Source organism: Trachinotus anak, unplaced genomic scaffold (genome assembly GCF_046630095.1).
Source record: "Trachinotus anak isolate AG129_WGS33_773 ecotype Australia unplaced genomic scaffold, CSIRO_AGI_Tana_v1 ptg000032l, whole genome shotgun sequence".
NCBI classification, from domain to species: Eukaryota; Metazoa; Chordata; class Actinopteri; order Carangiformes; family Carangidae; genus Trachinotus; species Trachinotus anak.
In genome coordinates this window covers 770001-797378 of record NW_027273883.1, presented here as the reverse complement: position 1 = coordinate 797378, position 27378 = coordinate 770001, and the positions used below count along the sequence as shown (strand labels likewise).

The 27378-nt window shown below is 44.1% G+C and overlaps 1 protein-coding gene across 2 annotated transcripts in view; it reads left to right on the top strand.

Moving 5' to 3' along the window:
- nek11 (NIMA-related kinase 11) overlaps positions 1-27378 on the top strand; it is a 47843-nt gene that overhangs the window by 17558 nt on the left and 2907 nt on the right. Inside the window, exons 6-16 of one of the 2 annotated variants that reach the window (XM_071470184.1) lie at positions 937-1063; positions 3936-4085; positions 4740-4818; positions 6291-6361; positions 6735-6854; positions 8831-8924; positions 9042-9147; positions 10469-10537; positions 13520-13638; positions 19291-19351; positions 24087-24180. In XM_071470184.1, coding sequence (XP_071326285.1) covers positions 937-1063; positions 3936-4085; positions 4740-4818; positions 6291-6361; positions 6735-6854; positions 8831-8924; positions 9042-9147; positions 10469-10537; positions 13520-13638; positions 19291-19351; positions 24087-24180 — 1090 coding nt within the window. The remainder of the gene's footprint in view (positions 1-936; positions 1064-3935; positions 4086-4739; positions 4819-6290; positions 6362-6734; positions 6855-8830; positions 8925-9041; positions 9148-10468; positions 10538-13519; positions 13639-19290; positions 19352-24086; positions 24181-27378) is intronic. The other variant, XM_071470185.1, reaches the window with a different exon arrangement.

Sequence of the window (27378 nt, the reverse complement as noted above, 5' to 3'; positions counted from 1 at the left end):
GAAACTCAGCAGATTGTTGCTGCTGCTGCCGTCTGCAGCTCTGGACTTTAACCAAAACTCTGTGATGGCAGGTTTCAGTTCGCCCATCACCAGCTACACACACAGGGACAGAGCTGTGGACTGAACGTCAGAGTATTTGTCTCAGCTCACACTGACACACACAGACGTGCACGTCGTGGAGCATGAAATGTGTTGTGGTTTTTTAAGCTCCTCAGTGGATGAATCCTGATTTTTTTTTTTGGCTCTCTAACCTTGCTCCCTGCAAAAACTCTTCTTGCCTCTTGCCTACTTAAATATAACACTTAAGGTTTCATTTCTCCTTAGCCGACGGACTTACTTAAGGGTGTTGCACAGAATCACTTAAAACATTTAATTAGTTAAGGAAAAAAGTTTAGGCATTGGGTTGTTCCACTCTTCTTGGGATGAGTTCGTCTTCCTCATTTATCATCATAAACTCAGTCAAGTTGAGTCAGAGGAAACTTTGTCACTAAGCTCTTTTGTAGAGTGGTTTAATTTTAAGTGATTCCTTATGTATAAGACTGAGGTAAGGAGAAAACCTTAAATACTTGAGTAAGGTGATGGACAGTTAAGCAGAAATGAAGGAAAAGTGGAGGCTGTCTGCAGCCTGTGGTCGGTGCAGTGTTTCAACCATCAGATAACATCCATGCAAACAAAGACCAGGTTCTACCTTCAAACAGAGATGACAAGAAAATATAATGTGTATGTAAATATGTGTGACGTGATCTTTATGGGGACAGTTGTCTCTTTAGCTCCTCGTGTACAGCAGATTGTTGTATTTTGTGTTATGTGACCTTCTACCTACTTTGAGATATGACTTTAACAACTACAGGTCAACCGTCCTGATCTCCTCCCTGCTCTCTCAGATCCACCACTGCTCAGACTAAAACAGATACATGTTGTTCTCTGTGTTTCCAGGTGATTTTGGTGTTTCCTGCCTGCTGATGGGATCATGTGACCTGGCCACCACCTTCACAGGGACTCCGTACTACATGAGTCCAGAGGTGCTGAACCACCAGGGATACGACTCCAAGTCTGACATCTGGTAACACTTCCCTCCTCTGAGTCTCAGCTCATTGGTTCCTGTTTTTTTCCAGGGAAAAACACACACACACACAGACACACACACACACACATGAAAAATTCAATTTTTTGTGAAAAACAAAATTTCTTGTTTGTTTTCTTTTTTGTGGAAAAAAAAATCCCTTGGTGGTTGTTTACACAGATGAAAAAAACTAAAATGATTCTTGCCAAAAAAAATAAATAAATAAATAAAGAAATTTTATCAGGCTGTAGGGACTATTTTCAGCGGAGGATGAATCTACATATGGTGCTGTTGTGAGTATTTGGGGCAGCAGGATGGTGTGTGTGGGACTGGAAACAATGGGTCTCTATGGTGTATTCATTTGGTCCCATGGTCATCCAATCAGAGGCCTGTACCCGCCTCCCCCCGGCCTCAGCCCTGTTAAAAACACACACTGTTACACACACTCGCTGTGGGCCTGTAAAGCAGTATGAGCTCATTTTCCTCTGCTGTGATTGGTTAGGAGCTGGAGGCTGTACAGGTGCATGGTAGGAAGGATGGATGGACTCCTGCAGGTGAGGAACAGGAATTCATTTAGTTTGTGTTGCTGCAGGGAGGAAAACAAGAATCAGCTGACTGTGGAGAGCAGTTTATCTTCTGTGATCAACCAGCTGAGACCTCCAGCCTGAGCTCTACTTTCCTGCAGTGGGAGACTCTGATTTTACTGATCAGCCTGTTACTGCTGGACTCTAGTTTGTATAAGAGGCGACTCTGTGCAGGTTCAGATGTTCTGGTGAAGGTCTTTACTCCACAGACTGAGGTGTGAGGAGTGAGAGGAGTCTGATCCCTGCTGTGATTAATCATCAGATTAAAGAGGAGTCGAAGCACAGAGGGGGCACTGACAGAGTGAGGGGTGAGACAAACCTAACTGCTCAGCAAAGCTCTGTCTACTGAACAAAATAAAGTGAAAAATGAGACGCTGAGCTACAGTGTCCTTCAGTGTCTTCAATCTGTCTTCATGTGTCCCTGAAACTGTTCAGATCATCACAGAGTGAATCACTTTCCTTCATCCAGACTAACGTGTTGTTAACAGGCTAATATGATCCTGTTAACTCTCACCCTGCTAATTTAGTTAGCTTCAAAGACGACACGCTTTTACTTTGAAAAATAAAGGAAACACAAGAGTCAGCTGTTGTCTGATTGGCTCAGTGCTGAACAAATGTGACAGGTAGATACTGGCCACTTTACTAGGTACACCTAGCTGTAGTGGGGATGGTGTTGCATTGCATTGTATCGTATGTTAACAGTAGAATATGTAGCTTTGCTGCATTAAAATGTATAAAACCCACCAGACCTGTGCGTCACCACTAATGTTTCCATCACTTCTCAAACAGAGAAATCTGTGATTTTAATCATGCTAACGCTCCGTTTGATTGGTCGCCTCTCCATGACATCATATGTCAGATCCAGAGTTGTGGTTGGCTGCTCAAAATTGACTTTGATCCAGTTAAGTCTCATGTACCAGATCCTCTTTCTCCACCTTGGTGGTTTTCAGCTCTGTTTGAACCAGATGAAGGATTTTAGTCGTCGGATGTCTGAAGTTATCAGAGAAACAAGCTGAGGAACTGTTGCTGCTGCTTCACTCACTGTTTTTACTGTGTTAATCAGCTGCTCTGTTTGTTGTGGAGAGGAAGAGTCAAAACCTCGAGGGTGATGAAGACAACATCTCCCATGATCCCACGCTCTGAGTTTTGTTATTGTTCTGATGGAGAGACCCCACGGTGGCAGAAAACTACAGATATGTGTTTCATGTGGTGACGACAACATTAGAAACTGAAACAGGAAATAGAGTCCAGCTCAACACCACCCACCTGACATCAGTAACCACAAATGTCTGAACATGTTCTCCTGCAGCTTTAATGAAAAGAAGAAGAAAGATCTTCTTCGTTCTGTTGATTCGTTAATTAACCACCTGCTTCACTCTCTGCTGTCTTAATTACCTCTGTCTGTTTATGACCTGATGAAGCTCCCACAGAACAACATCCATCTCCTCAGCAACAGTCGGAGAAGCTGCAGCTCTGCTTCCAATTATCTACATGAACAAACTGTCTTTCATTCAGTAATCACCTGTTAACTACATCTGTTTCATGTTAATGAGTATCTGTCAGTTTATTACTAACTGCTGATCTTCTCTAATTACGAGAATCTAATCATGTTGTTCTAACAGGGTCAGATACGAACTGAAGACCCTCCTCCCCCTCACAGGGTCAACCTGCCAGGAGGAGTAACTCAGTACACTCAATTCAAAATGGCCGACTTCCAGTTGAGTTTAGGGCATGGCTCCCTTTGTTGTAGATCTAAACACGACGAACAAGCCGAGAGATTTACATACATCCAGGTGGAACGAACGGCGGGGGCCACACCCAGTCTCAGCACTCACATCAGGTACCAGGTTAAGCTGCGTCTGTGTGTGCAAACTGTTTTCGAGCCCCCAACGTGCGACGCCCCTCCCCAACTGTGACGTCTAATTAAATAAAATCTAAACGGTTAAAAAAAAAAAAGCTGCTTCATTATAAAAGTGAAAAACCTTCATCACTTTATGCTGCTAATTACGTCCTCCTCATCCTCCTCTCTGACCTGTTCTTCACTAATTACAACAGCTGACCTCTGGCTGCTTTCAGCTGTGTGTGTGTGTGTGTGTGTGTGTGTGTTAATGAAGGTGGACTCTTCTCTCATTAAGAAACTTGAGTGAAATGACCTTTGACCTCTCTGTAACACACACAACAGTGTTCACACTGAGTCTCCAGGAGCAGCAGATGTTTCCTGATCCACCAGGACTGTGATCCAGATGAGGACAGCTGCTGATCCTGGTCTGTGTGGGTCTGTGCTGCAGGGCTCTGGGCTGCCTCCTCTTCGAGATGTGCTGTCTGAGCCACGCCTTCCAGGGGCCAAGCTTCCTGTCCGTGGTGATGAAGATCGTTGAGGGAGAAACCCCGACGCTGCCGGCTTCATACTCCCCTGATCTGAACGCTGTCATGCAGAGGTGAGGAGGAGCTTCACTGTGAGGGAGGAGGGGCTGATCTGCTCATGTCCAAACACTGAGGACGTAGAGTTTTAATTGTTGTTTAGGCTCTGACCTCCCAACCATCAGAGGCAAACACTGAGGTCAGAGGTCAGTCACACCATGACATGTTCACTGTCACATCCATTGAGTTCTCTGTCAGGACAAACTGAGACCAGACTGAAGATGAGCACAAGTTCTTGACCCTGTGACCATCTGAGTGTTTTAATGAACAGAGATAAAGGTGCAACTTCCACTGGTTCTGTTTTTAAAGCTCCAGATTTTAACTTCTCCAGTGTAAAAATACCTGAATCTGAAGTGTTGATCTCCATCAGAAGATATATTTGTGGTTTTAAGAACCAAAAACCATCTCAGTGTAGTTTTACATCTCCTCTCTCAGGCTTCTCTCTGGAGCAGTAACAACAGGTCAGTCAGCCAATCAGAGGAGAGGATCTGAGCCTCTCTGTACTGTTCTCCAGCACATAGCTTCCTCTAAAACCACAAACATTTGAGACAAATGAGACATGTAAAGAATCAGTGAGCATCAGAGGACAGAGTCAGGCCAGCTGTGCCTCCAGATGCTTTTCCATCAGAACATCTGACTCTGAGCTGCTGTTGTTCGTCTTTGTGACCCAGGATGCTGCAGAAACAACCGTCATCCAGACCGTCAGCTTCAGAGCTCCTCAAGACCAGGTTCATGGAGGGAAACATGCAGGTCGGACATGTAACGCACACACAAACACACACACACACACACACACACAAATGTGTAACAGCTGCTTGTTTCCTGTGTACAACCTTGGTCAGTGTTGGTTTTTTTCCTTAACCTCAAGTGTTTATTTTTGTCACCATGACGACAAAGGACTAACCTTAACTTCACGATGCTTCCCAAAACCTAACAACTGGTTCGTCTCGTTGTCGCCGTCGTCCTCGTCCTGCTGATGTGAGGTTTGGTTTGCAGGACTTGGCGCCTGAAGAGCTTCAGAGCTGTTTGTGTTGTGATGGACAGTTTTGTCTTTGTGCCGTTGTGCAGTGACAACCAATCAGACACTGCAGCACAGACGCTGTTTACCTTCAGCCCAGCTGTGGAACAGCTGATCAGAAACATCTGCTGCAGGAGCTGAGGTTGATCTCCAACCCGCACGAGGAACAAACATCTGTAACAACAGATTCCACAGACACACTCCCAGTGATCATGCTGCAGTGAGCACCATGATCACTGACCTGATTGGTGACAGCTGGACCTGCTGCTGTAGGCTTCAGTGTGAACACACACACACACACACACATGATGGCAGATTTAGCTTCTACACACACAGATGAGTGTGTGTGTGTGTGTGTTTGTGTGTGAGTGTGCGGGCCGTTTATGGAGACGTTCATGTGCAGATACCTGAGGCTCCTTCAGAAGCTCTCAGGTAAGAAAGTGAAGGGCATTAAACAAGCTGAGTAGTTAGTTCCTCCTGCTGACGGACAACAAGCTAAAGAATGGTACGGTCCACTGTGGGGGTGCCTGACTTCATAGAACAGGATTCTTCCAGGCATGAATATGAGACACGTGCTTGGTGCGTGCACACACACACACACACACACACACACACACACACACACACATATACACACACACAAAGCCTATAGCCCATTACCCATTACACCAGGATATAAAAATAATCACATTCACACATTTTCTCACACACACCTTCTGTAGTAACAGATAAGTGTGTGTGTGTGTGTGTGTGTGTGTGTGTGTGTGTGTGTGTGTGTGCGTCAACAGGATATTATTGTCATACAGTTTCTCATAAATCATGACTGGGGGCTGGACGCTCTTCCTGTGTGGATATGCGGGGCACCTGAAGAGAGATAACACATTAGGGTTTTTATGGAATCAGTTGCCATGGTTTCCACTGAAATATCATTATGCTGATGGGTTTCCATACTGCACCGCGGCACTATGGGATATTACAGCTCTGTGAAAACATTAAGGAACCACAGTGGTCCTCAGTGAGCCGACAGTTTGACCCTGTGTGTCTGTTAATCACCTGTGACGTCAGGTTAGATTTTCAAAATAAAGCACTGATTCTCCAAAGGGAGTTTCATAAGTTCTTATCATGTTTATTACAGCTGCTCCACACAGGTGAGATTCTGTCAGAGCACAGTCACAGGTGGAACCTTCTGTCTCTGTTTTTACAGACGATGAAGGACAGATTTGTGTTTGTGTCGTCAGGAGGAGAGAAAGACGCTGAACTCATCGCCAAGAACATGTAAGATGCTATAAGCTACTATAATTAGAGCAGCGAGTGGTGAGGTTTGTTCAAGTGTTAACCAGCACAGTGTGTGTGTGTGAGGGCACAACCCTCACTGTCAGATAATCCATCCTCACTACTGCACACACACACACACACACATACACACACACACACACACACACACACACACACACACACACACACACACACACACACACACTCACACACACACACACACAGACCAGACAGGTCATTTTTAACAATGCTGAGGTTGGACACCATGTAGGAATCAGCAGCGAGGAAAAGAGGAAGGACTGAGTGATGTGGTTGATAGGTCTGTGTGTGTGTGTATATGTGTGTGTGTGTGTGTGTGTGTTGTTGGCTGCAGGCAGATGAAGGTTCACCTGCAGACACTGAGGGAGAGGTCAGAGGTGGAGAAGATGACTCCCAGAGAAAGAATGAGACTGCGCAAACTGCAGGCAGCTGATGAGAAGGCCCGGAGACTCAGGTAACACACACACACACACACACACACACACACACACACACACAGACACACAGACACACACATACACACAGACACACACTGAGTGATCCAATAAAAATATAGCAGATTTCAGGTAAACACCATGGTGGGTCCAGGTGGGCGGGGTTTGCTTTGTTGTGACATCACAAAGCTCCAGAGGTCTTGACGGCCTGTTGGTGGGTGTTATACAAACATCACTCTCCTCTGTAGAGGTTGGAAACATTATGGAGGAGGGATTCTCTAACATTAGACATTAAACTCTATTATTTCCATGATTTACACACAAACCTAAATTAAAATCTGGCAGGTTAACTGAACCACATCAGACAGACGCTGCTGTGGCTCCTCTGAGCTGTCCTGTTGCTCTCTGGGTAATAAAGTCTGAGTTGACTGGAGTCTGACAGAGACTCATCAGATCCACGTCCAGACCTGATCCAGTCCGACGCTGATCACATTAGCAGCTCTCAGTCTGTCTCTGCAGGACGCCACACTGACATGTGTTTGTTCAAACAGGTGGTCTGACAGGCTGTAACCACACACACACACACACACACACACACACACACACAGGATGTTTTCCATCTGGCTCCTCGCCTCCATCACCTGCTTCATTTCCTCTCGTCTCGGCTGGAGGAGGAGACATGATGACAGAGGAGCTGGACGACCTCACTCAGCCGATGCACAGCGTCTCACCTGTCCTCTGTGTGTGTGAAACAATGAACAGGTTAATAAAACGAATCTGCAGCCTGACGACAGGAGGAGACTGATAAATAACATAGGTTCATTATGAGTGAGGCAGCAGAGCAGACAGCAGCTCCTGCTGAGATCCATCAGTGAGAGGCTGCAGGAGGGCGAGCGACGTCAGCTCGAGTCATTGCCACAACTGTGCAGCTGTGGACCTCCGCACCCTCAGGTCTACAGCTGGGTCCAGATCCAGCTGGGTCCAGACCCAGGGACCCGGTCTACACAGGTGCGGCCCATTGTAGCTGTCGTAGATCGAGACGGCTGAACCCGATGAGCGGTCTTCACCAGCTGAGCCCGCCTTTACCGTTGTGTTGCCTAGCAACCTTGACAGTACCTAACTTTTCTTCACAGTAACTTTTTGTTTTCAGGTCCTGGGTTTGGACAGTTGTACTATTACTGCTGAATTGAGCTGAAACACAACACTGACACTAACAGTGAGATGCTCAGACTCTGTCTGTGATGTTTGATGACAGATTATTTTCATTACTGACGCAATGAATCTTGGGATATGTTGGATCAGGGAGCACTCACCTGAAGGAGGATTTGAAATGGGACAGTCTGATGAGACCCTGGACTGAGACACAGTTTGTGTTTGACAACATGTTTTCAGTTGCTGTTACTGCTGCTGTTACAAATGTTGTTACACAACAGAGAACAGTCAGATGCCTCGTTTGCAATCGACTTCATCTTCTACGAGACACGAGCTGTTCGCTTCTCAACACAGTGAAGCTGACCGTGCTGTAGTCAGAGTCTGAATCATCATGGTAGAGTCCAGCTCCAGCTCCAGCTCCAGGTCGTGGGTTCCAGCTCTGCAGTCAGGTCACCACCGACACGGCTGTTCTCCTCTTCACTGCCACGCCGACATGCTGTCAGCGCTCGAGTCTGAGTGAGTCACGAGTCCTGACAAGACTCAGGCTCAAGTCCGAGTCCTGGACCCGAGTTCCACACTCGCTGACAGCAGCAGTTTATCACATCAGCTCCTGACATCAACACATCAGGTCCACGTACCTGGTCACGTCCTCAGTCAGGGTGGGGCTGCAGGGGGGAGGGAGGCTGAGCAGAGACGAGCTGCTGAGATCTTTCTGCATCGTTTCTATAGTTTAATAAAACATGTTCATGGACAAACGTGATGCAGAGACACGGCAGCATTAATATCAGAGTGATACTGATGGAGGCCCTCGACTCGCTCAGTGTCCTGGTCTGTGTCTGTGCAGGAAACTGGCTGAGGAGAAATACGAGGAGATCCACAGCCGCAGGAGAGAGCTGAGGAGCCGCCACTTTGAAACAATCAGTCTGGACGTTCTGAATGTAAGAAAATCTGCAGTCACTGAGTTTAACTGGTTTCAGGTTCATTCACTGACTGTGACAAACTCCACTGGGTTTCAATTAAAAAAAGCCAATTAACTCTTTTCCTCCAACCAATAGGAGAGCAGAGAGGAAGGGGCCGGACAGACTCTGCCAATCAGGAGCCACGATCACCAGTCAGCAGAAGGGTCGCAGCCAATCGAGAGGCAGGAGTCAGAGCTGCACGGTGAGTCGTCATCGTCTTCACACTGTCTGGAAAATATCGTTTTCATTTAATCATGAGGTCATTTATCAGGGACAATATTCACCATCCACCTCCTTTAATTTGCATTTTCACATAAAAAATGTCCAAATATTGAAAATAATTGTAGGAACTGAAAAAGATAAATTAATGAATATTTTTTAAATGGACCCTGATGACACTGTAACTTCTTCTTCTGCTCCTGTTGGTTTTGTTGTGGTAAATGTTGCAGCTTCATCATCAGCTGATGAAGGACAAGATGAATCAGCTGAGCTGTGCAGGGTCTTTCACCTGTAACGATGCATTTTAATCTAATATCAATCATTATGTGTTTTAACTACAGCAGGAAACAGAACAATAACCAAATATGAAGCAGCATGAAGTAAAAATACTAAAGTACAAGAGCCTCATAACTCACAGTTGCCCAATCAAAACATGTGATGTCATGAAGCAGTGTGGGATCATGGGAGATGTTGTCTTCTCCTGGTCTGGATCCTTCAGTGTCAGTGGTTCAGGAGGTTTGTCCCTGGAGCTGAGCCTCCACAGAGTCTCCTCCTCTCTGAGACGTAAAATACCACATGCTGCCTGAAGGTCTGTCTGAACAGAGGGTCTGCTTTTTACAAGAGTCCGCAGAGTCCAGGCATCTCAGACCGTCCCAGACCTCTGTCCCCTGGAAGGTGTGATCACCTGGGTCTTAAGGTGTGTTCGTGGTGCACTTAGAAGACCCAGGGTCTCAGGTACCTGAGAGCTCGACTCGTGGTGTGAAGGAGGTCGGTGATTTATTCTGAGGCCTGTAGAGCTTTAAAAGACAGAGCTGACAAAATGGATTCTAAAGGAACAGGAAGCCAGTGCACAGATGTTAAAATAGGTGACAGATATATGTGTGAGCATCTGTTTGACTGTGCAGCAGCGTTTTGGATGGTTTGTAGGCGCTGCAGGGAAGATTTGTTCAGATGGGTAAAAACAGACAATGATCCAGTGGTGATGAGAGCAGGACTGACATCCAGAGATTTGGCTCCTCTGTGAACCTCCTCGGTGTAAAGGGCAGTTCGGTTCATTCCTGTTTCTCCAGCCACTGTTGAGAGGAAATGAGAAGTTTAATGATCAAAATCTTATGTTTGAGTGTAAAGTTTGAATTTTGAGTGAAATCATATTGAGAATAACGTCTAATATTAGAGGAAATCATGATATTTTGAGAATAAAATTCTGCTGTCAGATGAATGTAATGCAAACTCCATCTACTCTAAACTGGTTTGATTCACCAAACAGCTGTGAAATCAAGTGAGAGTCCTTCATGTTTCACTAGGGATCACCTGGAACCTTGAGACTCCTGGAGACCCCTTGATGTCCCTGGACCCCAGTTTGGGAGCTGCTGGTATGAGATCTAACCAACCTGATGATGAGTGACACGTTAAATGTGTGAGAAACTCACAGCTGGAGAACAGAAGAGAGGAGGACTCTCCTACAAAGAATTCAATAATAAACAAGAGGAAGGTCTTCATCTGTCATTGGCTTCAGCTCTGATGTTTTTCCTGTGATACAGATGTGATTTAGATTTTCCACAGTTGGAGTTTTCAGTATTGAAAAGCCTCCGGGGCCTTCAACCACAGAAATATAGATGCACATCAAGTTAATTTAATATTTTAATATTTTTTCCGCCTCACAGAAACGAGGTCGGTCTGTTCGTTTCCCCTCCAGCTGTCAGAGGAAATGTTTTGCATTTACTGTCATTTAGTTTTCATGTTCGGTGCAGTCAGCTGACGGTGAACAGGACTCGGCTCCAGCTCCGACTCGTCCCTCAGCAGGACGTTCATTCTCCACAGAGCAAACAAAATGTCACAAAATAAAAGTTCTCTCTCCTGAAAAATGTTACATTTAAATTCATTAACTTTCAGAAAACATCCCTGAAGCGTCTTCAACTCCCAAAATGTTCCCACTTTTCAAAATTGTTGTCACCTCCAACAAACTATGGCAGCTCTGAAGGAAATGAGTAAAAACTAACACAAAAACAAAACAAAAAAAGAATTTGTCTTTCAGGGCCTCCGTAGAAACCACCTGCTGGTGATTTCTTTAAAAAGCTTCTTATAATTTGCTTCATGTTTGTCACTGTGTTTTGTGAGCTTCACTGTGGTTCCAACCTTTCACCTGAGGACTCGTCACCTTCTTCAGTCAGAGTCTTAATTTAGATCTTCAGACTGTTTTCATCCCCCTGAAGTTCACTGAAGGGTCTGACAGCTCCTCAGAGACACAAACGCTCACAGTTACTCCAATTTTAAAACCTCTCTGCTCTCACAAAATATTTTTGAGCTGAGCCTCAGTGGGAATGAGGTCACATGAGGCTGGAGCTCAGCCAATCAGCTTCCAGATATTTGGAGGTCTCAGCATTACCAGGATCCAGGTCTGTTCCAGCAAAGAGGAGAAAACAATATGAACTTTATTTATTCCACTTGTGCTAAAATACACAAAAATCCTAATGAACGTTGGCAGAATGAAGTTAAGCCTGTTAACTACCTGTCAGTGACTCTGATTATTGATGAACCATGTTGAATCATATTTTAGGAAAATGCCAGATGTTAAGATTTCCTGCTTTCTTTTGTCTTTTATGGAAATAATGTGAATATCTTTAGGGTTTGGACTGTGAACATTTTACAAAACAGACATCTGAAGACATCTCAGCAAGTAAACATTTAAAGCTGCATCCTGTCTAAAGGCAGATGTCCATGTTTGTGATACTAAAGCAGGTCTAGGTTCTATATTAATACTGTGAAAGTATCAAAGCCTCAGTCCACAGAGAAATGCACACAGCCTGTATTCAGAAACTGAGCCTTAAAACCAGCCGTCAGGACTTCTGGAACTTTGTGATGTCACAACAAAGCAGCTTTGTCTGAGTGTTTACCTGAAATCTGCTATATCTTTATTTGATCACTCAGAAAACAGGCTCAGATCCTCTCCTCTGATTGGCTGACTGACCTGTTGTTACTAGAGCTCCAGAGAGAAGCCCGAGAGAGGAGAGGTAATTATCAAGTAGTTATCAAAGTATCAATAGATTAATTGATAATGTAAACAATCATTTTCTTCACAGCTGTTAACATCAGTATCGACTGTATCAGTACAGATACTGCTGACCGTCTGATCCCTGTCGTGTGATTGGCTGACAGAGGAGGAGACTTTCACACCTCAGAGAGATGCATGAATTAAACATCTTCAGTCTTTAAATCTCTCAGAGCTCGTTAGCAGGAATAATTATCCAGACAGAGCCTGTTAAAACTGACAAATCACATCCTTCAGGGACTCGCATCTGTTCACCAGCTCTTCAGTTTTACCCTCTTTCTTAACTTCCTGACCTTATGGTGTGTGTGTGTGTGTGTGTGTGTGTGTGTGTGTGTGTGTGTTAATAATTTAAGAACCCATTTATAGTGTAAAGAACAGATTATGAGGTGATATAATAAACACAATTAATTCATTTTTACATTGCTGATCAATTTTTTTCCAAATAAAATTGCACCTTATTTCATAGATGTAATAATTCATAAATTGAGCTTTAACAAAACAAAGTTGTGAGCTGTGGTTTCTCTGGACTGAGGCTTTGATACTTTCACAGTGTTAATATAGAACCTTTTACAGTCCAGACTCAAAGTATTTGGAAAGTTAGTTTTTTCAGGCTCTGAGATTCAGCAGTTTCAGTTGGAAATAAAATAACAGAAACAACATTAAAGTTTGGAGACTCAGCTTTAATTTGAGCAGGTTAACATTTATATTGAAAGGTCTGTGTGGGAGATATAGACTTTAACTCACGGTGCCCATGAGCTGTAACTTCTTTCTTCCTCTTCCCATCATTATGACAGAGATTGATCTTTGTTGCATTACTCCACAGAACTTTGTTCCAGGACTCATCCTGGTTCTGAACCCTCTTGGCAGCGTTTTCACCTCATTAAATTCTTCTTCTTCACCATGTAAATGATTTTCAGCTTGTCCACAAGTCGACCAGCTTGTTTGATGTTCTCTAGCTTTCCCATGAACACTGGCTTTTTTTTTCTTGGAAAGAACCAGAACCAACAACCTTTTTCTCAGTTTTCTCTTCTTCACTGGTCGTATCTTTACTCCTTGTTCTGACTCTCAGCTCCACCTCCACCTAAAGCTCTGACTGACAGGATGGAGGCAGTGGGTATGGGCCTGTCACTGGTCCAACCCTACCTCCTGAAAAACAGCTCTCCATCCTCAGCCTCGTGTGAACCAACAACACGCTGCCAGAGAAACATTCAGTGACCAAGTGTCCAGTTAGTGGTCGACCAGTCAACCTGCTCAGATTAAACCTCAGACTTGACACTTTAATGCAGCATTTTATTTCAAACTGCAGATATCCCAGAGGACCCTCAGGCTGCAGAGGTTTACTACAACCAGGACGGATTTGACTCGTGCTCAGAGGACGAGGAGACAGAGACACCTGCAGAGACACTGTACCTGTCTGACCCACAGGTGAGTCTGAGCGTCAAACACATCTTGATTTTCCTCCAGATTTCGATCGTACTCCTTCCTTTCTGTCTCTTTCTCTTCTTCTACAACTTTTCATGCACAAGTTTCAGCAATCAGCAGCCGACTCTCACACACTTCATCCAGGAGCTGAGGAACATTTTCTGTTTTTAAACCAGGTATTTCTCAGTGGAGACAAAATCCAAGGATTTTCCTCCATTCCATTCAATTTATCCACCCATGACCACTCATCTGGGGGCCTCGGGTGGGGGCAGCAGGTTAAACTAAGTAGTCCGTTGTCTGTAGGTACGTTTCCAGCTGCTCCTGGAGATCCAGAGCTGTTCCCAGACCAGACAAACACACACGTCCAGGTGTAGTTCATCTGGGTTCTGTGAATCGCTCTTAGTCTGGCCCCTCACCTGTCACTGATCTGCCCTGGGGGGCCCTACCTGGGCTGTTGCCCTGGCAACACAGTTCCCTCAACCACACTGATTCTCTGAGGAGACTAAACACGAAACAGAAACTTCTGACATTCACACGAATCTAAAAATATATATATAAACCATAAATTAAAGCTGCACAGTTTAGACTGTAAAGCTTCAATCATCATCATCATTGTTTTGTTTTTATTGTTTGTTCTGTTGATCCAGCTCAAATTATTGTTTCAGTTCTGACTGACTCTGAATTGTTCACTTATTAAAATCGATCAGAACTGAACACACACACTCTCTCTCTCTCACACACACACACACACACACACACACACACACACATACACACAGGTTTGTATTGTGTCTCTGTGTTTACGTTCAGCTCATCTTCATTATTATCCAGTGTTGAAAAGGCCAAATATAATGTTTAGCTCTCTAATTAGGGCAGCGGAGCTGTGTGTGTGTGTGTGTGTGTGTGTGTGTGTGTGTGTGTGTGTTTTAGAATTAGCAGGGATTATCATGGAACACAGTGAGGATTTTGAAGGTGGAGACTCAGGATGAGCTTTGATTTCAGCTGCTGGTTTCATGTGTTTTAATGTGACGAGAGCTTTGTTTGTTTTTTGGCTCAAATTATCATAATGTGATTCTCACACACTGAGCTGAGCCCAGTAAAACCTCTAATTAGATATTAACACACACACACACACACACACACACACACACACATACACACAAGGACAGGGCGTCCTGACATGCGGTTAACTAACATGCACATTATTAGCAGCTTATTTGCTGTGAAAGAAAATAATTCAAAAAACTGCATTTGTGCATTTTTCCTCAGCTGACTGTTGATGATCATTTCATTTATACAATGTTTTTAAACCAAAGGTCATAAAGATGCTTCCCAGCAGATAAAATTAAGATGTAAAGAATAACATTATACTGAAGGATGGAGGATGAAGAGGGAAATAAACTCGATTTAATGGAGAAACGGGCAGATTTTTAAAGCTTCACTGGAAGCTTCATGGAAATCGTGGCTTTAAAAAAAGAACTGTGACATGTGTCTGCTCTCATTAGGTGGTTTTTCAGACAATTTAATAAAACAGTATTTCGCCAAAGTGAAATTGAATCTTTTCCCCATTTGAGTGACATGACATGACTTCAGTTGTCACATGACATCCAGAAACGTTGCAGTCTGTTGTCTCCCACAAACCCCTGCTTCATGGCCACTGACACCTGCAGCACCAGACGCCCTCGTCACCTTCACTTTAACTCTGCAGCAGTTGTTCGGGTGGAGCCGGTCATCCCAGCTGTTATTAGGGGCCGGAAATCAGTCGCCATGTTGAACTGGAATAATCGTGAGAGGAGAAAACCAGCTGAGTGATGTTCACATAACGTCGCTCAGTGGAAACACAGAATGTTCACAGTTGTATTTTTTTTTTTAATTGTTTCTCCACTGCACGTAAACATTTAGCGATGGAAACACAGTTAGTTCCAACACTGCTGAGGATCACGTCACAGTGTCGTTAAGCTCTGAAGTTGTTGCTGGAGTTTAAACTAATTTGACCTGTAGAGTCCAAAATCTCAAAATCTGCTCACTGTCCAGAACTGAAGCTGCACTTCTTCTTCAAACTCATGTGTCAGTGACAAATATTATGTTACATGTTACAGCAGCCTCTGTTAGACACTGCAAACTCCTATTCCTCCTTTCACAGAGAGCCCCCCCTCCCAAAAACACACACACACACACACACACACACACACAAACACACGCACACACTTCCAGGCCTATAGCTAAAGAACGAGTCAGATCCCATTTGTCGGTAAATAGCAGCTCTGCATCCAGGGACGATTACAGCCAATTTACAACACCAGGCCCAGGGGACGAGTCCAATAGACTGTCTATAGGGAGAGAGAGAGAGAGAGAGAGAGAGAGAGAGAGAGAGAGAGAGAGAGAGAGAGAGAGAGAGAGAGAGAGAAACAGGCTTTGAAAGCGAACAGCCAATTTGTGGTTGGGGTTTGGCGAAAGTAGGAGGCTGAGGGAGATTAAACCTATTTGTCACTGCTGATAGTGATGACAGGAGAAGAAGAGAGAAGAAGAGAAGAAATGGAGCAAAAGTGGAGATTGTAGAGCTGGATAATAATAGAGAGAGAGAGAGAGAGAGAGAGAGAGAGAGAGAGAGAGAGAGAGAGAGAGAGAGAGAGAGAGAGAGAGCAGGAGATAAAACAGCCTCCAAGCTGAGACCGTGTCTCTGGACTGTTGTGGGGAGGAGCTGTGATCCTGTTCCTGCTCTGATCTGGACGTTGGCTGAAAACGTCTCATCTGTGGCATTTTTAGGTAGAAAAAATGATCCGATGCAGAAAGTTCCACAATTTTATGATTTGATATTTGTGAAGCAGTTTAATCCAGGTGATCATGTGACTGAGCACAGACCTGCTCCCCCCACGTCTGAAGTCCACGGACTCCTGCTGTGCAGTTGTAGTTTTCAGGTGTGTGCACAGGCTGCAAAGACTGACTGAAATTCATTTGATGCTTTCTCACCTGGAGCAGTGTCTGACGTTCTTTAATTTAATAGTTCTGTCATAGATTACCAGAAAATGTTTGGTTTGGTTTGTGACAGTTTAACCAGGAGCCTGCTCTGCTGACCTTCATGCTGCTTCACCACAGTGTAGAGTGGTGAGTGGTTTCAGAGCTGACACACATGTGACCGTGACTGCATCTCACACACACACACACACAGCTGTCTGGGTTTCTTGTGTCTCAGTCAAGCTCAGGTGCTTTTGATCAAATAATCAGGATCAACAGAGGAGAGCTGCAGTTTTTAGTTTTTCAGGTGACGTCTTCAAATGTCTCTTTTTTTACCAAAAGTCCAAATACACAAAAACATTTTGTTTATGATGACAAAGAAAAGCAGGAACCGGAGAATATTTGTCATTGTATCTGACGATTAAAAAATCAATCAGTTGTGAAAATTTTTGCAGATCATTTGTCAATTAAGTAATTTATTCATCAATTCATTATTTTATCCCCATTACAGCTTTAATCAAACAATAAAGACCTTAAATCCATTCTAGAAGCACAAAGTTGTGTTGAATGTTTTTTATCTATAAAAGTTCAGTGAAGGATGAAAGTCGTGTTGGTGAAGAGACTGTGACCTGGTCTGGTCCCTCCACGCTGCCTGACAGACTGAGGCTGCAGCGCTGCAGGACACCTGGTCAGTGTGGTGTGCAGACTGAGGATGAAGACGGGCCTGTGGGCTCAGACGACCTGCTGCTCTGTCATGTTTCGTCTTATTCAGTAACACTTTGCTGTTTAAAGGTTGGGAGTGCATGAGTCCCTCCTGTTAAACTGTTGGTCCTCCACACATTTATAAACACACAGGCTCCGCCCACAATTTCCTCCACCGAAGAAACCATGAGATGAGACCAGAGCACAGGAGGACTGGACTGAGGTCTAGAGGTTCAAATCCTGGTCGGTCGGTGGACTGTCAAAACATCCAGAGAGTCTTTACCTGCTCCATCAGTGTCATTTGTGCAGCTGGTCCCAGTGGATCAGTCCAAGGCTGAGTCTCTCTCCTGGTCCGAGCCTGGACCCAGTCCTGGTCTGAGCCTGGACCCAGTCCTGGTCTGTCTGTACTGAGGTGGAGATCCCTATGAGCTGCTAAGGTCCAGCTGGACTCAGAGCTGGTTTTCTTCTCCTCCACATGTCAGTAACTTGATGCTACATGTTATCGTCTGTTTTCATTAGTGAGGCTACAGTAGCATGCTAACGTTAGCTAACTGCTGTTACCAATATAAACAATGGGTTCAGAAAATGTCACTGTTAGCTGGCTAACAGTTAGCAATGCTGTAGCATATCACAGCAATGCTAGTGTGGGTTTTATCATTTGTGCCTCTTGTGCGTTTAGTGACGCGTTCACTCGGCTCAGTGACGCCTTGTCGACTCAGAGCGTGACGGAGGAGCCGGTCGTGGCTGATGAAGCGTTTGTTTTGGTCTGAGATGCTGCGACAGTGATGAGTGTTTAAAGACCTTTACGGACTTCTCCTTCTGTGACTGATACACAGTTCAGGTCTACAGTCAAACCCTGTCCAGAGGTCTGGGGTCATTAAAATCTGAGGGGCCCGTGGATCAGGACCTTTCATAAACACTCAGCCACTGTTACACATCAAGAGAAATGAAAGCCATAAATGTTGCTGACGGATGAAGAGCAGCACTTCATCAGTTTGACTTTGCTCCCAGTTATTACAGTCTGGAGAGCTGAGAAAGAAAAACAGGGGCAGTTTATTCTCATAGATAATGAAAAATAATATTTCCTGTTGGTTCAGCAGCAGCAGAGTGATATAGAGAGCTGGTTGAGTCTCAGCGGGAGCAGCTTCATCTCTCCACCTGTAATCAGGTGAAAGCAGCAGCAGGGTGAAACACCTCCATCACTCCTCTCTCCTGCTGCTGCAGGTTCTGAATGAGTCTCTATTACACCACAGTCAGGGAGAGCTTCACAGCCCGAGGCTGCGCTGAGGAGGAGGAGGAGGATTTACTGCCCCACAGCACCAAGAAAAGACAGAATATGTGACGATGTGATTGACAGTAATGAACCAGTTTCTCTAATTCTCTCACATTTGGATGTAAATATGTAAATATATGTTTATATCATGTGTGTATGAACCAGTGTTATATTCCCCTTTCAGTGCTGCTGAGTTTCTCTAAACTGTAGTTTGTCAGCTGATCCGACTGCTCAGCATCACAGCTGAGGCTGTCGCACACAGCTCATGGAGGATGTTAAAGCACTTAAAAAAACAAAGCTCATCATCATCATCATCATCATCATCATCATCATCATCATCATCATCATCATCTCTGGGTCCATCACAAATCAACATCCACACACCTGCTTTAAAATCAGAGACAAAAGAAGCTGCACCTGCAGAACTTCATTCAGAATCCTCCTGTTTTTAAGTTTCCCTCAGAATCACAGTGATGCAGAGACAGATGATTGTACATCATGATTCAATGCAGACAGGAGCTGCAGGGGTCCATTTATTGTGTGTTTCTAAAAGTCATATTCCACATACCTAGACCTGGTCTATGAAGTCGGGGGCTGAGACCCCGCCCTGACAGAATGAGATTGGACTACTATACTTGACCTGCTGCCACCGTGGCCACGCCTTCATGGATGTGGCCCCTGAACTGGACCCAGTCACAGGTTCTGGTTCTTGTTGTCGTCCTCAGGTCAGTGAGCTGGAGGCCATGATGAAGCACATGCAGAAAGTTCTGGAAGAGGATCTGAGTGGTGAGTCAGACACAACCTCCCCAGACACAGTTTACTTTACATACACACTGGGTATACACACACACACACACACACACACACACACACACACATACTTGTACTTCTATCTTTGTGAGGACACTCATTGACATAATGCATTCCCTAGCCCCTTTCCCTAACCTTAACCATCACACCTGAGAGCCTAACCCTAACCCTGACTCTAACCTTAACCTAAACCTAATTCTAACCATAACTCTGAAACCAAGTCTTAACCCTCAACATGTGATTTGAAGGTGTCTCAAAAAGTGAGGACCGGCCAAAATGTCCTCACTTTCCCAAAATGTCCTCACTCTGTTAGTAAAATACTTTTTTTGGTCCTTACTATGTAGCAAATACAAGTACACACACACACACACACACACACACTTTGCACATAAAATTAACTTCAATACAATGTGTGAAACAAGATATTTGATTATTTAATATTTTCTAGTCAAACTCATTTTTGTGTCTTTAAAGTTGTGTTGATGATGAACTGTGTCGTTCACTCTGCTGCAGCGTTGATGCAACCAAACAGTTAACACAACTTGTGTTTGACAACAAACCAAACATGGTCACATTTCCCTGTGTAACACACAAACAAGAAGACACACACACACACACACACACACACACACACACAGCAGGTTGTCAGTGTGTTCAATGTGTTTACACTCAGTCAATAAACGAAACAAAAATGTGATTTATTCACAGCCTTTTCTCTCTGAGGCAAACAGCACAGGCATGCTTTAATATTGATCACACACACACACGCACGCACATCAGGATCCACAGACTGAGAGCAGAACTAAACCAAACAGTTTCTTGTTTACTCTTCCGTTTATTGTGATTCTTTATTTTCTATAATCTGGTTTCATCTCTTTGATTTTCCTGTGGAGACAAATGTTAATGTCTGTTTATCCCCGCAGTCCTTCCTCTGTCTCTTCTTCACTTTTATTCCTTCCTCTTTCTCCTGTTCGCCCCCCCGCCCCCCCACCCCATTGGCCTGGTTCAGTCACAGTCTCTCTTCCGCTGTGAAACCTGTTCGTCTCACTCCACTGACCTCAGAAAAAATCCTGTCAGAGGAAACGGTGACTTCACCTCCTGCAGCTGTTCAGAGTCCTGAGAGGCGACAACAGTTTCTACAGGAACAGTTTGAATTCTGTTCTATAGCTTGATTCTCCCTTCTGCTGCTCGAGGGCCACACAAGGCTAATTCATCTGCTGGCTGATTAGTTAGTTAATTAGAGAGAGAGAGAGAGAGACAGAGAGAGACAGAGAGGGGGAGAGGGAGAGAGAGACAGAGAGGGGGAGAGGGAGAGAAAGAGCGAGAGAGAGAGAGAGAGAGAGAGAGGTATAAAAATGACTCAAAAGGAAAACTGATCCTAATTTAACTGTTTTCAGCTGCAGAAGCTGCAGCCTGGTTCTGATCTGAAGCTACAGTTTAAATGAAAAAAAGCATCACATAAAAGGTGTCACCTTCACTTTACCTGATCCAACAACATCCACCAGACCTCAGAGACAGAAAATCAGACTCACAGTAAATGATGTGGTCTGATCCAGAATGTAATGGGTTCTCCTCTGGCCCATGACCCTCCCCTCCACCGGGCTCTGTCTGGGGGGGTTTAGTAATCCTGCTGACAGACAAACAAACTGACACAGGTGAAAACACAACGTCCTTGGCAGAGGTAATAATTCCTGCATTATCAAGAGAGCAGGTGATCACAGAGGAAGTGTCTTAGATGAGCCTCTCTGCAGGTGAGAGACTAATTATTCTGCCCGACTTGTTGCAGCTCTGAGTAGAAAACATGCATCTGATTTATTCTAGTTTAATTTAAAAAAGTGTCATTTAGATGCAAATCAAACCAACCCATCTGAAATCTGTCAGTGTCCCAACAAAAACCTTTAAATTGATAGAAACTGTTCTGTGAATCTTAAAGTGAGACTGAAAATGAAGCGAACGTTTTCTGACTGGTTGAATATGAATGAGAGCAGGTGTATGTATGTATTTATTCATGAATTCACTCATGTTCTATGTATGCTCATATTTTTACATGTATGTTCGCACATGTTGCTGGTTGCCATGGTTACAACCAAATATTAATGAAGAGGCATCAGCTGTCAGTCGGTCTGTTCTTCACTCTGGTGTTCAGGGTTAATTTGTTTTCAGGAGCCAAATGACAAGGACAGTTTAAAAGATCATTGTTGTGGTGGTGGTGGTGGTGGTGGTGGTGGTGGAAGGGGGGGGGGGGGGGGGGGGGGTATAAAGTATAAAAACATTAGATAAAAGAGCTGCTTGGTTTCCAGTGATACGGAGGCAAAATGAGGACCCAGATTTTCTACGTGTTTGTGAAGAGACTGAAGGAGCTGAGATCAGAGTCTAAGAGCTCAGTTAAAGTACAGAGTCAAATGTGGAGATGTATCAACAACATAAACTCACACCCAAACACAGATGAAACACTATGTTGCTAAGCAACACAATAGTTGTTGATGCTTTCCTCTGTACAACAATAACTGTCTCAGTTCAGGGGCGACCAGGCTGCTCATGGCCCAACATATCCCAGGATTCATTGTGCCCCGGGAACAGAAATAATACGTCACGCTGTTAAGGTCGGTGTTGTGAGCTCAACAGTAACAGTATAACTGTTACAACTGAGGACCTGAAAACCTCAAGTTACTGTGAGAACAGTCACATGTTGTCAAGGTTGCTAGGCGATGGGTTCGGCCTTCGTGGTCACACCTTCGTATACCTCGCTCCGTCACTCCGTCATGAACTGCAGGGACGAGCACATGAATCAATAAGAAAGTTCAACAAGTCACCAAGTGGGTGAACATAAACCTTTGTGTTTTAATGATGCTGCTGTTTTACTTTACAACCTGCAGGATCCTCAGCACAGTTTCCTGAGGATCAGCTCAGTGTTTGTGATGAGGAGCGGTGGATTTATTGTTCCCTCGAGGAGCCACAGTATAAGACCACAGCCTCAGCTGCGATAAACAGCCATTAAATCCTCTGATATTTAGCTTCCAGTAAATGGACAAAAGACCTGGAGCAGCTCAGAGGCCATTATCCTGATTTACTGTCCAGTCATTAGCTGTTGAACAGCAGCTCAGGGTCCGTTTGTGCTGTGCTGGTGTTTCTGACTGAAGAGGAAGAGGAAGAGGAAGGATTGTTTTTATTCAGCGGATCAACTGTGAGCAGATCAGAGTCAGACTGAAGGTAAACGAAGAGACGGAGTATCTGAACTGTGTTTGCAGCTGTGACAGGAAAATGTTTGAGAAGTTGCTGCTGAAAAATTTGCAGCTGAGGCCTGTGAAATACTTCAAATACTGAAAGATGTGAAGTGGAGGGAGATGTTGACAGAATAGATGATTGTTTGGAGTCGAAGGAAGTTAAATGTCAGCTGATATGAAAGTGCTGGTGACAGTTCAAGTGTGCACAGTGTAACTACTTGAAATGTTAAAGCTGTTGGAGCGGAAATGCAGTGTTGGCACTGAGTGAAGTGAGTGGAAGCACTGAAGGCAGCTGAAGAGAAAAATGATAAGTTGATCTGGATGAAGTGTAATTACTGAAAGAAGAAGTGTGAGAGAAAGAATAAAAGATGAAAGCAGTGGAACTGTCCTCTGGCAGATGACAGATTAGAACAATTGAAATGCCAGATGAAAAATACAGTTAAAGCGGCTCCATTTTGATAGATTAAGAGATGAAAGCATGTGAACTGTCATTTGAAGTGTAAGGAATAAAAGTAGTTGAAGTGTAAGTGTAGAGAAAGATGAAAGCAAATGAAATTTTGGTTCAACAGAAAATATTAAAATAACTGAAATATCAAAGAACATGCCCTTGCTGAAAGCAGTTGAACTGCCAGTTCGTGTGTCAGTTGATTTGTAACCACTGAAAGCAGTTGAAGTCAATAAAGAAATGAAGGATTAAATGTCTGATTCAAGCAAAAGATAAAAGCAGTGGAAGTGTTAATGTGAGAAATGAAAGCAGATGAAATGTTGATGTGACATAAAAGTGGTAAAGTACATACAATTTCAGCTGTGTACTGTAAGCAGTTGAAGTGTCAGTTGGTCTTTAAATGTTGACTGCAGTCAATGTCAGTTGAAGAGTTAAATCTGGGAGAAGTTGCCCAATAAAAACCGGTTGACTGTCAGTCAGTGTAATAGGTGAAAGCAGTTGAAGTGTCAAAGAATCTGAGTTTGGAGCAGATGTCAGTGAGGTCATCGGCCCGTTAACATTCAGAGCTCGTTACAGCTCAGACTTTTTATAATTAAGAGTCTTGTTAAGATTCAGAGATGGTTCAGATTTAAAACGTCTTATGTGATCATCACATCTTTCAGTTTGATTCTGTTTTCTCAGCCTGTTCACATCTCAGCTCAGCTATAACTCAGTGGCTGTTATTCTATAACTGTTCGGAAAAGCCAGACTGTGTGTGTGTGCGTGTGTGTGTGTGTGTGTGTGTGTGTGTGTGTGTGTGTGTGTGCGCGCGGAGCAGAGATAGAGAAATGGTGTGTGTTTAGATCCTGGCAGCAGCAGATATTCTGCCATTAAAATTCCATTAGATCACCTCCACAGACTCTGCTGTGCTGTTATTAATGGAGTCAGAGCTGCTCATGCTGGGGGGGGGGGGGGGGACTAAATCTGAGACTAAATCTGATGGTGGGACTCATGACATTCTGTCTCACCTTTCTTTGTTCTGTTGTTTCTATCTTTAAACCAGGAGCTTCAGTGGAGCCTGAGGCCCCACGGAGCCCCAGGGGGCCCCCGACGATCAACAGCAGCCTGCTGGAGACCAGAATCCAACACCTGAGAGAGTGAGTCTGAGAGAGGCTTTTATTTTGTAGTTTACAGGTCAGGACCAGAAGTGTCCCCCCCCCCAAATCAAGCAACTGTTTTAGGCCCCCCAAGTCAGAAGGGTCCCCTGATGGCCCCTCATGCTATAAAGTCCACTGCTGTTTTCTACTAATTGCCTAAACCCACTGTGGCTTAAATTAAAGGAGCTATTTAAGTTTTCCTGTTGCTACATAGCTAACATTAGCATTAGCAGCTGTAGAACGAAGAAACGTGAGTTCAGCATCAAACTTCATTCTCTACTCACCAACATCTGTCTCCAGAGGTGGAGACAAACACCTACGCTAACTCTTGTCTTAGCATGCTAACCTGTCACGCTGTAGAGTCTGCAGCAGCTTCGTGGATTAAACAGTCAGCATCCTCTGGAGAGCTGTGTCAGGAGGAGGCTTCTCTGGATGTTGGTCATGGCAGAGCCACAGATGACGACTGAGCGGCGGCACAGTGAGCACCTGGTGTGAGCTGTTTGAACTGCCACTGTAGACGCCGCCAGTTTCATTTCAGTTTTCTGGTTAATTCACGTTGTGGAGCAGCAAAACCCGGACCAGATGTTTGAGTTGACTTGAAACTGGATTGAACTGAATTGATTTTGAGTTGTGGGAAAAACATAAATGGAAATCACTGGAACTGTGGGACACTCACATGTAGCCACGTGCTGGTTTGACTGAATACAACAGTGAAATCTGAGTTGAGTTGTGGAGTATTTGCATTTGCAGAACTGATCTGTGTTGCATATTTCACCCCTTTTCGTCTAAACGTGTCAAACCTGCTACGAACAGCTGGAGACTCGAGTCTGCCCTGAAGACGCAGCTGCTCACAGGACGTGTTGTACCGACGCCACCTGGTCCTGATGAGAAACCTCCTTCAGCAGCAGAGAAAACTTACAAACAGCTCCTTTAAAGTGAAGAGAAACTGAGAGACAATAAGACTGTGAGCAGATCTCACCTGTTAACAGCTCATTACCTGAGGATTTTACCAGGAAACGTCAAACTAACTCAGCTGTTGTCAGATGCTGTCACAGACTGAACTCCTCTGAGGCTGATTTAGTTTTAGTGAAGTTAGACCGTGTTTCCCTCCAGATGTTTGTGCAGCTGTTGTGAATAGCCTGCTCTGTTGACACCTGCAGAGACACCTGCATGTTGCTCTGTGGACGTGTCTCCACCTGTTTTTTATCAAACCTTCCTTTACAATCGTTAGGAAGCTGCATCAGTCATGATATTTGTAGTGTTCCTGTTTACTTATGTTTACAGAGCAGCTGGAGAGTTTAGATTCTTTTTACACATCATTAATGTTTAACTGTTTCAGAATTCTCTACTTATTCTTGTTTCATTTTCTAAAATGTATAATCTACTGTCGTGAAATTTAGATTCAACACGAGGAGCACCACAGCTGCCTTTTTCTGTACAGTTTTCTATTGTATCAGGATAAATCTGACCTTAACTTTGACTTTGACCCCAATGTTTTTTCCTCGGCTGGGTTTTCTCACAGGTGTGAGGCATCGGCTCAGATCGCAGCTCCATCTGTCTGTGAACATCTGGGAAAAGTTTAATTTAAAATAATCCAATTACTCCAGACAAGCACGCTGCCTGGAGCTGCAGCGTGTCGCCGAGTGGATCAGTGTGATATGAACCAGAATCAGTTTGTTTGTGCAGGTTAAGCTGAAAGAAACATGGGAAAAAACACAGAACAGAGCCAATAATACAAAGATGTGTTAATATCATCATCTTCAGACAAGTGAACACAACAGCAAACACTGGGACAAAGTGGAATCAAGTAAAAGAAACACAAACACAAATCACTGTCACACATCATCAGCTGGGACGTCCTCACTTTACTCAGCAGCTGTGTCATTGCTGTTGTACAAACCACACAACTGTCACTAAACTCGTCTGTGGTTTAGTCAACAGCTGTTTGGTTACGGTTAGTGGTTAGTGGTTAGTGGTGGTTTAGGTTAAATGTAAATGAACAGGCTGTGTCTATGCAGTGGACGTTCTTCTGTTAGATCAGATTCTCAGGATGAAAACAGACACGTTGTCTGTGAACATTTAACTGATGGGTTCAGTATCAACATATCTGCATTTTGCCAAATATGTAAATCAATATTTCTTCATTATGTTGATAGAAAACCTGATCCAGTGGTTGCAGTGTGGACACTTCACTGATTTAAAGTTCAGCTAGAAGTTGAGGTTCCCTGTCGGCACAACACTCGCCGTCTCTATTCATTTCCTGTCATCTCGCGACTGCTGACTCACTAACATCAGCACAGATGCTGAATATTCAACAAGACGTCACGGTCAGACTTTGTTAGAGATTTGACGTGACTGTTGAATTTGAACTCTGAGCTCATAATTACAGGCAGATTTCTGACCTGGGTTCTTCAGTTATCTCAGCTTCGTTTGAATCCAGTCTCTGATTTATTCAGAGCTCTTAAGAGAAAACCTGTGGGGCTGAATCTCTCTGTGAATACATGTGAATGTCGTCTGCATAATTATGATGTTATTATGTATAATTTTGCCTGGTGGAAGCAGGTGGATGTTAAATAAATGAGGTCCAGCAGTTGATCTCTGGGGAACTCCACACATCATGTCCAACTACAGCAAGAAAAAAAATCATCTGAATAAATGAACTTGAACTAAATCTACCAGACAACACGCAACTAATCTCCTCTGATTGGCTGACAGGGCAGGTTGGGTTGTCTGATTGGTTAGATGGCAGGGGATGACCCACTTTGATTAGGGTCAGCTCGTCTCCATGGCAACAGCATCACATACACACACAGCTGCTCTGTGTTTGAATTAAAGGCTGTCAGATCTCAGAGACCTCCTCATAAAACGCAGGAGGAAGAGGAGGAAGAGGAGGTTTGGAAAAGAATGGAGTCAAACAGCTGAGTTTTTTGTCTCAGCTGTCGTTGTGTGTTTGTTTCCTCACCTTCTCTCTGTGCAGTGATGGTCTGAGAGCAGGTATCTCAGGTATCCTGGTAAAGAAAACTGCAGCTGCGGCAGATGATATTTTTTAATCCTGAGTGCAGGTCATCTTGTTTAAAACCATCATCTCTGGGGAGAAAATAACGTACGAGCAGGACAAGTTCAGAGACTCGATGTGATTGAAACATTCGTCAGGAAGCTGCAGAATTTGAACCTGCAGAGTTTGATTGATGGTTTTGG